The 14,455-nt window shown below is 35.6% G+C and overlaps 1 protein-coding gene across 3 annotated transcripts in view; it reads left to right on the forward strand.

Annotated features, from left to right (window-relative positions):
- Ccser1 (coiled-coil serine rich protein 1) overlaps positions 1 to 14,455 on the forward strand; it is a 1,127,242-nt gene that overhangs the window by 501,097 nt on the left and 611,690 nt on the right. For all 3 annotated transcript variants that reach the window (XM_021165504.2, XM_029478490.1, XM_029478491.1), the window contains exon 8: positions 2,377 to 2,460. In XM_021165504.2, coding sequence (XP_021021163.1) covers positions 2,377 to 2,460 — 84 coding nt within the window. The remainder of the gene's footprint in view (positions 1 to 2,376; positions 2,461 to 14,455) is intronic.

Consider the following 14,455-nt stretch of genomic DNA (forward strand, 5'->3'; position numbering starts at 1 on the left):
AAATGTGTATACTCCTAATGCATATTGTGTTTGTTGTTAGGTCAGATATAGAGTAAGAGGAAATGTGTATACTCCTAATGCATATTGTGTTTGTTTTCCATCTTTATAAGAAGGAAACATGAATTGAGCATTTTGTAAGTGTCAAATACTATGCGTGGTGCTAATGACACACTAATGAGCTAGTTATACAATGAAGCACTGAAGCAAATGGAAAGCCCAAGGAGGGTGGGAAACAAGTTCACGTTTCAGGTTTCATATGAAATGACATATGGTTTAGATGCTGATGCAGGACACTTCATCTAATTGTTCAGTAAGTAATGGATAAGTAACTTTCAAGATTTGTCATATAATAGTACATATTCTGAGGAAAAAGGATGTTGATGAAAGGAAAAAAATCTAACAACAAGTGTTTCATATTTCAGTTTAGTTTTAAGAATCATTTTTAAGGTAGCTGGAAATCAAAACCTTGAATTATTCTCAATATGCAGATGGCATCAAAGGGTTTGATTATCTGTGAGAAAGACAAAAGTAATAGAGTAGAAACTTCTTAAAACATATATACACATATAAAACTGATCTAAATTAAACCTCCAGAGAATGGAGGGAACACAGTCACAACTGACTATGTCTCACCAAATGAAGTTTCCAGTACTTGGACTGTGTTATATCTAGATGGTTTCTTGGCCAATGGGGCCCCAGGGGAAATTAAAAAAAAAAAAAAAAACCAAAAAAAAAAAACCCCAAAACAAAACAAAACAAAAAAACCCCTAGGCTATTGCCAATACTATCAGTTTCTCCACAAATTAACAATAATACCCCATTACTGAGGTCAACACCTACACAACTAACAGGGAATAGTTGAGCTGGTGCGTATGTAGACTCTCTACCTCTATGTTTCAGCATCTTTGTTACAGGAAGGTAGTCTATATGCTATCAAAAGATAAGGAGGAGGGTATAGGGAGCTTTGGGGGTAGTATTTGAAATATAAATGAAGAAAATATCTAATAATTTTTTTAAAAGAGAAATGTAAACATGAAGCCAGTAAACATTATTGACAATGGTGTCCTACCTGCAAGATATTCTAGGAAAATGGTGGCAAAAACCTTGTGGGAATAATCAACCAATAACTGATTTGACTCAAAGCCTACTCCATGAGATGGAACACATATCAGTCACTATTTCAGTGATGATGTATCTGAAACTGTATAGTCCATGAATCTACGGTAAAAAAAAATAATACTGATCTTTAAAAAAAAAAGAAGAAAAAAAACAAACAATGTAGCGATAAAATGACTCCTAATTGTATTTTGCTACACTCATAGGTCAGTGTCTTGTTCAGCCTTCACCAGAAAAACTTCCTCCTGCAGCACATTATGCAGAGGCATAGTGTTGGAGAAGGAGCTGAGTGTTCTACGTCTGAATCCACAGGCAGCAAAAGTGACTGAGATACACTTCTTTCTGCAATGCCACACATATTACAAGTCCACAAGTCCTAATAGTTCCACACTCTATGGGCCTATGAAGTCTATTTTTATTCAAACCACCATGTGCATCTTTAGACACAATCAAGTCAGAAATACTAAGAAAGCAAAGAATAGAGCATGAGTACTAATTTGGTTCAGTGAGTAGATACGAGGAGCGTTGAAGTGTGTCCTCTTAGGGTGATGGGGATGATGAGTAGAGGTCTGGGCAAGAATGCTGAGTGAATGAGAAGCTGGCCTATCCACACACAGTGCTGAGATTCTGATCAGGTGTATTCATGATTACAAATTTTGAAAAGAGAATTCTGTAATGTGTGGATGTATCTGAAAACTATTAACACAAAATTACAGGTACCCTGGATATTGATATAGAACCTGAATGTGCTTTCACATTGAGAATATCTAAACTGTAGTGAATCCTAGTGAAAGGGACTAGTGAATTATTCTAGGCCCACCACTGATGATGAGAGTGGAGCACAGCTGTGATTTAAGAGTAACATTAAATTATAGCAAGAGAACAAAAGTAACTCTTGTAGAGTATAATTAGTACTATTACATTGATTGTGTGCACCCAGAAAAGATGAAAGAAATAATAACAATGTCCCTGTTTCTTCTAAAGCCCCTCAATGCTGACAAATACATTCCAAAAGAAACACTTTTAACTTCTGTTTTAAAATGTATATGGAGAAATATACATGATGTATGCAGCATAGTAATAGTCACATAGGCTTTTCTTTACTTTTGCAATTTAGAAGTATGAAAGGGAATATCACATCATAGATAAAACCTAGTGTCATTATCACACGCAATTATTTCCCTTTGCGAAGTTGACCTTTCTGTGAAAAGCAAAGCAAGAGGGCTGAGCACATTCTCTGTTTTCTTTGGTGTTTTGTAGGATATAACAAGAGATGAATGCTCGATGCTGAGGCTACAACTGAAGGACAGGGATGAGCTCATTTCTCAGCTTCAGGCAGAGCTGGTAAGTGATTGGCTGAAGCAGTTACTTACTTTCAGGGTTTTTGCCATAAATCTTTATCTATTGACACTGATATTATTATTTCTGTCTGATGAGTGATTTAATATGACTGTCAATTTTATCATCCTTAAGTAATGAAAGCTGTAGTTCTTTGGTGACATAAAGAAAAGAAATGGTGTTTTACATGTACAGTAATCCTACATACTTCTAGAAAATGATGAAATATTCCAGTTGTATCTATAGTCATAAAGGCTAAGGCCACATTACATTTTGTACACTGTGCGATTTCCGTCCTCAATGAAATGCATAGAGAGAAAACCTTACAATATAAAAGAAGGCATTTATAATTCTTGCAAACTAAGCAGGTTTTACATTTATTTTCACAATTACAAACTATAGCTTTTTGTCAATCTATTGTAGGTTTTCAATTAATGCACAACTCTCACAAAATACAACATATCTATAGTTTATTTTGGTGATGAGATTGTTATAAAGACATATTAGGAATCAAAAGCTTAGTACATAATAGTATGTTTGCTATGAAGAAGAAAAATAGGCATTGCTTTTCTAGATGTTTTAATTTAGGAGAAGCAGTTTAAAATTAATATTAGTACTCTGGATGTAAATAAAAATCATAGAATCATAAGATATAAATTAAATCAAGAATGTTAACCCATCAAGAATTCTTAAGATACTAGCAAAATAAATATAATACTGTAGAAAACACTCTTGAAACATTATCAGTGTTACAAAATAAGTACCAGTTAAACACATATTATAACACGATTTAACAGTTGACTATATCAATGTATTTTGTATTACATAATACAAAAGTGTATGTTTAACATATTCTTCAAGGTCATGTGTTATCAACCTTTCCTATTGCTGTGACCCTTTAAAGCACTTCCTCATGACTGACCCCATAAAAATTTTTTTTGCTATCTCATAATTTTGCTGCTGTTATGATTTATGATCTAAATATTTGATATGCAAGATATGTGATCCCTGATTCTCTAGACATATATTGTAACCATGCTTTGTTTGCAGGGCATACCATAGAAAAGTATCTATTCATTTAGCAAATATCAAGTACAATTACCTATTATAAAATTGAGTGATCAATCTTAAATAACAAGATCTGTTATTAGCTATTATTAGCTATTATCTGTTAAGATTATCTGTTCAGTCACTTTGACTGAGAGCATTTATTTTCAATAATTACCTCAGAAAAAAAAAGATTGTTCATTTTTCTTCTTAACATCTGTTTGAACAGATTTAAGACATATAATGACCAAGAAGCAGACCTTCCTTTGTTCAGTGAAATGAGAAAGAAAATCATTGCTTCCAGAGCCAATTCTACAACTATGATTACAATAATTCAATGCCCCTCCCTCCAAAAACAGGGCTTGTCTAAATTGGCTACTTATCCTTGAAATTTTCCAAAGTAACAATCATGGCACCATTTCAATGTCTGGGGCTGCACAGTTTACATAAACATGCAGAATGTTTTAACAAAGGAATGATGTTACATTTTGCAGTGTAATTTGTTTTGGTAAAAGGATGTTTCAAAGGTAAGAAAGAAGGTGTGATGATTTAGGGAAACATGTTAAAAAGAAAAAAACAATTCAAACTAGATCTGAAGATTTCATGAGGTACCCAAGTGCACAGTGATGAAATATTTCTTCAACTTTGGTGAAATGAGCCAACTCAAACCTGATTAAATTATATTAAAGGCAATTTTATTGTGAAACTGCTCTTGGGCTCACTGACCACAGAACTGAGTTCCGGGGAGTCGCCTTGTGGAGGAAGGGGAGGAGGAGAGAAAGCAGAGAGAGGAGAGGAGAAGAGAGGAGAGGGGAGGAGAAGGGAGGGGAGGGGAGGGGAGAAGAGAAGAGAGGCAGAGACGGAGATGGAGACGGAAGATGGAGACGGAGCTGAGACTTAGAGACCAAGACCAAGAGACCGAAACCGAGAGACCGAGACTGAGAAAGAGAGAGGCACAAAAATCACAAGATGTAGGTCAGAATTCAGGGCAGGTATGGCAGGTAGGGAATGAGGGATGCTGAGAGTACCTGAAGGCCAGGTCTGCTTTAATGTATAAAATATGTACTTCAGTCCCTTGATCCAGGGTCCAAACACAAACACACAGGACTTTACAAACTGCTGCAATCAATGGAAGCTATGGCCAAAGTGATTCTGGTTTTGAAAGCAAGCAACTGTTTTTATTTTCAGTTTGCATTAGTTTGTTTGAGACATTGTTTCAGGCTGTACCCTACTTTGGCTTAGAATTTCCTATACATCTATTTCTGACCTTGAAGTCATGAAATTGTCATACTTTAGTGTCCCAGGAACAGACATTACAGGTGTTAGTAACTACAGAATGCTAATTTGTGACATTTGATAATTTGCTATTTATTATCATACAGATTAACAGCACAATACTTCATAAGTTATTGCACAGGTCTTTTTTATTTCTTGACCACTAATATTATTATAAACAAATTCATCTACCGATATATTTCAGAATAAATTTGTAAGTAATTATTTCATTAAAAACATAGATTAATAATGTTTTCTTTTGTAATTGTATTTCTTTAGTTGACTACTGCTATTCAGAATTTTCATTTTTGTAACAAATACTTGAGAGGGAAAAAAATTAAGGAAGGAAGATTTTGGCTCATGACTTCTGTATTTTCAGTCCCTGCTCAGATGGTTTCATTGATTTAAGCCTATTGCAGGGCAAAACATCATGGATGAAGGAAAGATACACCCTTCAACATTGCCCTCCCAGTGGTTCTCTTCTTCTATACCACCTGCCTGCCATTGTGGTAGTTTTGCTACCTCAAATATACTTTTCAAATTTTGAATGTATCCATTGACTACATACTTCATTAGAACATGGCTACTGTGGTGTAATCCTTCTTAGAAAATCCTTCAAATACACATAGCAATATACCTAACTAATCTCCCAGGTATCTCTTAATATAATATTATTGACGATCAAGATTATTTGGGCACATCTACCTTGATAGTTTCATCCATTGTACAGAGTTAATCAGTGGTCAATTAGTGTTGGTACAGAAAAGAGAATTGTAAATGTTTATTTTTCAGCCATTTCCAATAGTCATCTTTTCAATGTCACCTCAACAATACTATCATCATTCTAGAGTGATTGGCTCTTCTGCATGTGATAGGGTTTCAACAGCATCTTCCAATTGAACAGTAGATGTCAGGAGCAGCCTACATAAATTACTAGATATCTAATGTATCTAAAAGTGTTCCAATTTGAGCACAATTACTTTAGAGGTACCTTATTAAATTTCAGTCTATCAGTGGAACTGTATAAGATAGGTACATGCATATGGATTCCAAAGGAGCAGAAACCCAGCAGAAGAGATAGGCCTTTTCTATATGTCATCTTTAAGTGAGAGAAAGCTAATGTCTTGTTCTGTCTGGTAGGGAGTCTAAGATTGGAGTAGCAGCTTGGGTGGGAACCAGTGAGGACTGTCCCTGGTTGGTGGCTGGACTTCTTTTCACTACATATAGTGGGAGAGGAGGATAGAGAGTTCTGTGATCTCTTAATCTAATCCATTAAAGGGTCCAATTCAGTGATATCATCTAACTAAAGACACCTCCCAATGTTCCCTTTTCTGAGGGGACCTACTGTGTGAGTCAGGGAGGGTACAGTTCTGACCAAAGATCCTAGGTTCTGCTTGTTTATTGCTACTAATCAAGAAGCATTGTAATCAGAAAGTTCTACTAAAAATTTCATAAAGTATGATCATTTCTCTTCCACATAATTTCAGAATTATTACCATAGCTCTCCACTCTCTGCTTCCTGAGTTGGTAGACTTTATAAACCATGAAGACGCTACACAATTCAAAATAATCATTTAATTTTATGTTATACATTGATACTGTTTGAGAAGAGCATCCCATTTATGAACTGACTTTTTAATGGGAGTACATTTTCTATCCAAACTTTCAATTTATCATTTTCTGTGTAAAAAGGAAGGCAATAAGCAATTAGTTCTCTTAGGATAAATTTCAAAGAGTGTGATATTAATGCCTATGAAATTTTCATGCATTACTTAATTTTATGAGCTTTATTGGTTTTTGACAGATAAAAGTAATGATTTACATGGTTTTATGATGTCCAAGGGAGCATTAAGTAGTACAACATCAGCTTTTACTGAGGTTACATACACCATAGGGCAACAAATTGGAAGGCAAAGAAGAGTTACACACTATAGCCCCTTACGTTAGAGCAGAAAGGATCTGGTTGGTCATGGGAGCATCTACTTCCAGCTGTTTCACCCCACAGCAGAGCCATCATGCTTTGCTAGAAGCATATCACAGAGGAGGGCAAGGCTATCACTCATTCTGGCTTCTTAAGTAACAGTGTTTTGTGTTGACAATGAGGTTAAGTGGCTTATGTGAAGAGGACATATCTTGTCTCTATATCTGTCTGTCTCTTTCTTTCTGACTTTCTTGTCCTCTCCTCTCTATTCATATCTTCTAATACCCAACTAAAATCCCATTCTTTGCAAAGACCATATGCACATGCCCAGGGAAAGTAATTGTGAGCCAGGAAATGGCACTCACAAAACTCCAAGTTAGTTACATGGTCTCAGAGTGAAATGTCCAGAACCTTGAGTAACTAAAATCCTGTGTTTAAACCACCCAGCCTCTGCTGTTTTAATCTGTCTGGTTGTACCTGATATATAATCTTCACCTGTAGCCCAGGCTTTATAGGCATTCGCTATGCAGCCTAGGTTTTACTTGGCTTCATGGTTTTCTTGACTTTGCTTTCCACACGATGTGAACATGCAAAGCACTATTGTACCTGGCTTCACTGGGAATCTAAGCTCCAGCAATCTGACTTTGCACTTGGCTTAATGTTTCATTTTAATGATCATTAAAATTGAGGTACTTATTTTGGAACATAAATTGAGATTTTAGAAGATCTTAGTGCTTTTCCTTCCCATCATCTATCAGGAGGGAGGCAGTAAAATCATCAGAGAGGGTTTTCACACGCCCTACTAACTGAAAAATAAGAGCCTAATTTTTATTGTTATTTTATATGATATTTTACTTGATAAAATTCTACAAAATACAATTATATAATCAATATAGACAGAACAATTGCTGATAATTATTATGGGTCATAAAACTGAACAAGGAGGAAGTGAGCAAGAGGGGAAGGCACAACCAAACACCTCAGTATGTGCTCAGCATTATCAGGATTGAGGTGGATGCTAGGTAGCTGAGAGTATATAACAGAGACAAGGTGCAGAGTCATGAGTGTCTGGAAGGGTTTTTATAATGAGTAATTGTCTTAGTCAGGGTTTCTATTCCTGCACAAACATCATGACCAAGAAGCAAGTTGGGGAGGAAAGGGTTTATTCGGCTTACACTTCCATACTGCTGTTCATCACCAAAGGAAGTCAGGACTGGAACTCAAGCAGGTCAGAAAGCCGGAGCTGATGCAGAGGCCATGGAGGGATGTTCTTCACTGGCTTGCCTCCCCTGGCTTGCTCAGCCTGCTCTTGGTTCTTATAGAACCCAAGACTACCAGCCCAGAGATGGCACCACCCACAAGGGGCCTTTCCCCCTTGATCACTAATTGAGAAAATGCCTTACAGTTGGATCTCATGGAGGCATTTCCTCAACTGAAGCTCCTTTCTCTGTGATAACTCCAGCTGTGTCAAGTTGACACAAAACTAGCCAGTACAGTAATATTCAAGTGTATTTAAATGTGAGGATATATTTTCTTTGTAGGGTATATTGGGCATTGTATATGTTGAAAAGATAACCCAGAACCTAGATTTTAGGATCTTTCTCATTTACTCAATTAAGATATTTAATGAATACACTATATGTTATATACTTTATACATACATGGAACATGCTGCATACATTATAACATAAAGTATGCAGTATGTATAGAATACTATATATATTAGAACCAAAAGTCTAAATACAGTAGCTCAATAGCTTATTATTCATACTAATCAAAATACATTATGATAGGATGATCAATTTACATATTCATATAACTTTAATTTTGTTAAACTATTATAAAATGCAAATATTTTTCTTGCTTGTGGAAAGTTTTATTCTCTTTCTCATATATTTAGTGAAAGTCTTACTGAAGAATCACCTATAATTTTATTTTTATTACTAATGTGAAATTGAAGAACACTAAAATCTTTATCTCCATATGCTACAGTAAATCTGTGAGATCTGTCATGAACATTGGTGGTAAAACGTAGCCTTGTGTTTTAGGAAATGGATATATTCTTGTAGATACCTATTATTCATGTAAGTAGCTACAGAATTCTCAAAAATGGTTTCAGATTTGTGGTGAAAGGTGTGTTTCATATGATATAAAAATAAAATAATCTGTATTAGCCATTCACCTTTAAGTTAATTCAAATTACTTTAAGTACTTATAGAGAATCCCCCCCCCCTCCTCTGGAGAGGAGAACAGAAATGTCCTAATTTGTGTTGAGCTGTCATGTATGCACTAGGGTTTTTAGTAGTAATTTAGACACATACTGTTTATACTTGGTAAAATATCAAATGAGTATTTATAGATGATTTTTTAAAGCAAAACTAAATTACAACAGCATCTCAAGATTCTGAATTTTCACAAGTCCTATTGAGAAGCTTTTCCCCTCTGAATGGTTTCCTCATCTTCTACCCGATGGACTTACAAGTGTTCAGTGCAGCCCCTCTGTTGTTTTTACATTTCAAACAATTAATTTCTAGTCATAAGGAAAATGAGTGCTTGTCCTTCTGCATTGATTACATTTCTCACCCTTGCACCCAACACACAACAGCAAGCAGCTTAAGGGATGAGGGGTTTGTTTGGGCTTGTGATGCTGGAAATGTGTCTGACCACATGGAGAATGCATGGAGGAGCTCTTCTGGGTGCTCTCCGCTGGGATGGAGAGAAGCATGTGCACATGTGCAGCAGAATTTCCTCTTTTCCCCAGTTTATTCTGCCTGGGACTTCAGGCCATGATACCTTCCCGCCCACATCCAGAATTGGTCTTTGAAGAAATGCCTTGGGCTGTTTTTTTCTAGTCAATCTGACAATGACGAGTAACCATGACAGTTACCAAGTTAGAAGTTTATTATCCCACGAGTGAATAAAGAGCTTGTGATTATTACTGTGTCATATTTATACTATCTGAGATAGAAAAAAAATAACATCAGTTTCTAAATCAGCAACAATGTATTTCAGCATAGAACAATAAGAATTTACACTGAATATACAGTATGGAAATAATAACATAATTGCCTGAAAGTCATCTGTGTTTACTGTTTCTTCCTACTAAAATTCTAAACATATCAGTGATGAGTCCTCCTAGGAGCATCTGTGTGTGTATGCATATCTCATTTTTACTAATTCTAGAGATTTAGATTATACATAGACACCATATCATATAAATGTAATTAAATGCAAACTTTAATGTAAATTTTAAAATTAAAGCTAGCTAGGAAGACTTCCAGTTATAGAGATATAATACATGAACAAAATCTGTTGTATATTTCCCATGTAGCTGATATAACTGTATAGATATACCTCCCTTCAATATGATTTATAAACTGGGTATGGCTAAAGAAGGCTCTATTAGCTATAGATTCAAACTTAGCAGTGATGTTTTGGAATTTTACTTACTGAATCTCATTGCTTAATGGAACTGTTTGGGGTATTTATTTAAAGTTAAGAAGTAATTTGGTGACTCAGGTCAATGGGTAAAATTGTCTGTTGCCAGGCCTGACTCCTTGACCTAGGTTTCCAAAATGCATATGATCAAAAGAGATGTGCTCTGACCTGTACAAATGCAGTCATGCAGCACTATTTACATTTTTGCATTTTACATTTTAAATTTTTGCACACATCACATAAATAAATAAGTGTACTTAAAATTTCAACAATTAGCATAATAGCCCATGACAGTGAAATGTGCATCTTTTAGGTGATGCATGTAAATTTGAATACATGCATTAATGATCCTGAGTGAGGTAACCCAATCACAAAAGAACACACATGTTATGCACTCACTTATACGTGGATACTAACTCCGAAGCTAGGAATACTGAAGATACAATTAACAGACCACAGGAAGCTCAAAAAGAAGGAAGACCAAAGTGTGGGTGCTTTGGTCTTTCTTAGAAGGGGAAACAAAATACTCATGGGAGCAAATACGGAGATAAAGAATAGACTGAAGGAAAGGCCATCCAGAGACTGTCCCACCTGGGTATCCATCCCATATATAGTCAGCAAACCCAGACACTATTGTGGATGCCAACAATTGCTAGCTGACAGGAGCCTGATATAGCTGTCTCCTGAGAGGCTCTGCCAGTGCCTGAGAAATACAGAGGCAGATGCTTGAGGTCAACCATTGGACTGTGTACTGGGTCTCCAATGGAGGAGTTAGAGAAAGGTCCACAGAAGCTGAAGAGACTTGCCACCCCATAGGAAGAACAACAATATCAACCAACCAGACCCCCCCTCCACCCCCCAGAGCTTCCAGGGACTAAACTGCCAACCAAAGAGTACACATGGAGGGACCTATGGCTCCAGCCACATATGTAGCAGAGGATAGCCTTTTCTGGCATCAATGGGAAGAGAGGCCCTTGGTCCTGTGAAGGCTTGATGTCCCAGTGTAGGGGAATGCGAGGGCAGGGAGGTCGAGGTGGGAGGATGGTTGGGGAACACCCTCATAGAAGCAGGGGGAGGGGAATGGAATAGGGGATTTTGGGGTGGGGAACCAGGAAAGGAGATAACATTTGAAACGTTAATAAAGAGAATATCTAATAAAAAATATCCCAGTACATTTTCATATCTCCAAAACTGTTTTATCTTTCTCATTGGGCATGCTTATAATATATATTTTACTTAGTGCTCTCACTAAGGAGACATATTCTGCATACCATAGAGAAGATGCAGTCATTCCCAGTGACTCTTGTCCTTTCAAAAAATTATTAAATTTCCTATTTTCAAACTTATATTAACAAAGTTCAATAAAAGTATTGCTTGGTTGTGTTTTTCTTCTAGCTATTGATAATATTTATTTAATATAATGTACATTATTTAATCATAAGTTTTTCTTCTAGAAAACAGGATATTAAAATAATGTTTTAGGTCCAATACAGTAGTTCACTGAGGTGAGCACTTTTTTCTCCTGATAAAAATCAATTCTAGAAAGTTAAGTAAAATAAAGGAGTTAGCAAAAGAATCTCGTGTATTATTATGCTTTCTTCCTCTTAAAATAAATGTGAAAATGATGTTCTTACTTTAATGTAAATAACAGGCACTCGTTCTCAGCCCTCGGATAGGCCATTCATAGAATGCATGCCAATGTTGAGGATGGTATGTCTGAACTTTGATAGCAATGAATGGAATGCTTAGAAGACATAGACTTAGAATTTTTGGAAAACTTAAGGCATTGAAAGTATAGCATCCTGTGTGATCAGGTTAGTACCTATAACATAAAGAGGGTGCTCGAAACAAAAGTCTAAGAAATACATATGGTTAACAGCATTTCATCAATAATCTGAAGATTTAATAACAGAATAATTCCTACTTTATAAGAGAAACATCCATTCTGCATTAAAAAAAAATCACATCTTGAATTCAGCTTGAAAGTAATTCCCCACTTGCACCTCGTGCTATTATAATTTATAGTATTATTTCATGCCAGTCATTTTAAGATAGAATATTACAGCCCCATGGAAGATTTACATAAGAACAGGCAGCTGTAAGTACTTTCAAATCCTCTTTCTTTTTCATATTTAGGAAACATTAGGGACAGAAAAGAAATAGATTAGGTATACTTAAACATTATTACAGTGTCAGGCTACTTTCGTTCTTTTTCCAGGAGAATTAATTGCACAGATTCCAGAAAGGGCTTATCTCAGCAGTAATTACTTTCCTAGTCAGCACAGTGAGACAGATGTAGAATATGAATCTGACAATATCCTGTGATACATAATGGGGATTAGTGTCTGGTTCCTTGCACACTCCAGTACCCTGATGAAGAGCTGCCAAAAGATACAATCTTTAATATCCCACAGCATTTGTTGTAGCAATCCTGAATACTTGTTTAAGTCTTTATCAAAGAGTGTTGTCATATTGCAGTATGTCACAGATACAGAGAAATAATTGTTACCTAGTTTAATGGCAATAGGACAAGAGTTTACTTTTAAGTCATGGATAGAGCATAAGAGGAGTATGTAGCTGCAATGAGCAAGTGAGGCATCTAGCAGAATTTAATGCAAATGTAAATTGAAACAGTTGACTATTTTGATGTTTTCTCAATTTCTTCTATCAAGTGTGTCCTACAACTTCCTACATTTTCTCCTCTCTTTAAAGAAAGATAAAATGTAAATCCTTTATTTTTAAATTTTCATACCAATACATGTTCCAAACCTTAGTGTAAAATTTATAAAATACAGCCAATTAAGTAAGCAGGACATAAACTATACAAACACATAGTTAGAAAAAACATAATTATTGAATTATAGCAGAAAATAACACAGTGGAAATATATATGTATGTTTAAATGTATATGGTTTGATGAAAATTACAACAAATTTTAAGATCAAATTGTTATTAGGAATTAACAAATCAGGCTTGAATCTCATTTGAAAATTTAGAAAACAAAAAATCCCTCATAGGTTTTGCTGGGTGAGCCTATGAGAACGAAACAACACCATACAAAAAGTCTGCTGGTTACTTCAGATTGCCTCCCTGTAAAACACTGGACTCATAGGCACCTATACTCATGAAGACACACACACACAGAGACACACAGAGAGAGACACACACACACACACAAAACCACACAAATAAAAATAAATGTTTTATGTTTTAATAAAATTTTTTTATGTTGTACAAGTGGGTTTGTAAGGATTTAACTAGCAGAGATTTAACTTTTTGGAACAGCCTGATAGAAAAACAGGATATATCCATGAAATGCTGTGTAGACAACTTGGAATCCATTGGAAAAGCAAATTCTTAATTTGAAGAATCTTGTGCTTCGTCTGAAATTTTAAAACACATTCAATGTACTTGGTTGGTTTGTATCTTAAAGCAATACTAATCACCTCTTGCATTATGAATCATAAAATAAGAACTTGAGTAGGCTTTTATCTGTTATCAATAAATTACCCAAAGGAAATCATGGTAAAATAAAGTTATTAGCTTTGTTTTGTAACATTAAAGCTATTTGTTAATAATCCTAAAAACAAACAAACAACAAAAAAAAAAACAAAACAAAAAAACACTGGACTCAGACCTTAGAGGAATCAAGCTGTAACTGACATAAAATCTACTTCCTGAGGAACAGCCCCAATGGTGAGATGTAAGCTGCCAAAGGAGAAAAGCAGTTAACAGTCTTGCTGAACTGTAAATCCTATGAATCACAGCAATGAATAAGATGGCATGATATTCACAGGGGTTCAGTGGTGGCTCTTATATCTTGGGGTAACAAACAGCTGTACAATTGGGATGGAATCCCTTCCACTAGAAGAGAATGCATGTCTGGCAACTGTCAACCTAGATAAAGTACCCATGGCTGATGATGTCATGGACCCTAGAGAAGAAGCTGCCACAGCTGTTTTCCTAAACCAGTCTAAATCCCAACTGTATTATAAAACTCATCCTTCTACAAACAACCGTGACTCTTACCATACTCCTTTTGCAGAATATAAAGATCAACACTAAACTAAACAAAACTAAAGCTAGTCAAAAATGGTAGAAAGACCCAGCCGCAATGGATACATCTACAACACAATGTCTATACATAAAGCTCATTAGGAAAGCTCAGCAGAGAGGACTGGACTGTTAATGTTTAGAACTTACAAGTGAAATTAATTTTTAGGATCAAGTTGAAAAGTGTTAGTTCTTTCAGTTTTCCGTAATAAAACAAGTTCAGAAAGATGTGAGGATATCAAGTCTACATTATAAAATTGAGTCGGG

This window comes from Mus caroli, chromosome 6 (genome assembly GCF_900094665.2).
Source record: "Mus caroli chromosome 6, CAROLI_EIJ_v1.1, whole genome shotgun sequence".
NCBI classification, from domain to species: domain Eukaryota; kingdom Metazoa; phylum Chordata; class Mammalia; order Rodentia; family Muridae; genus Mus; species Mus caroli.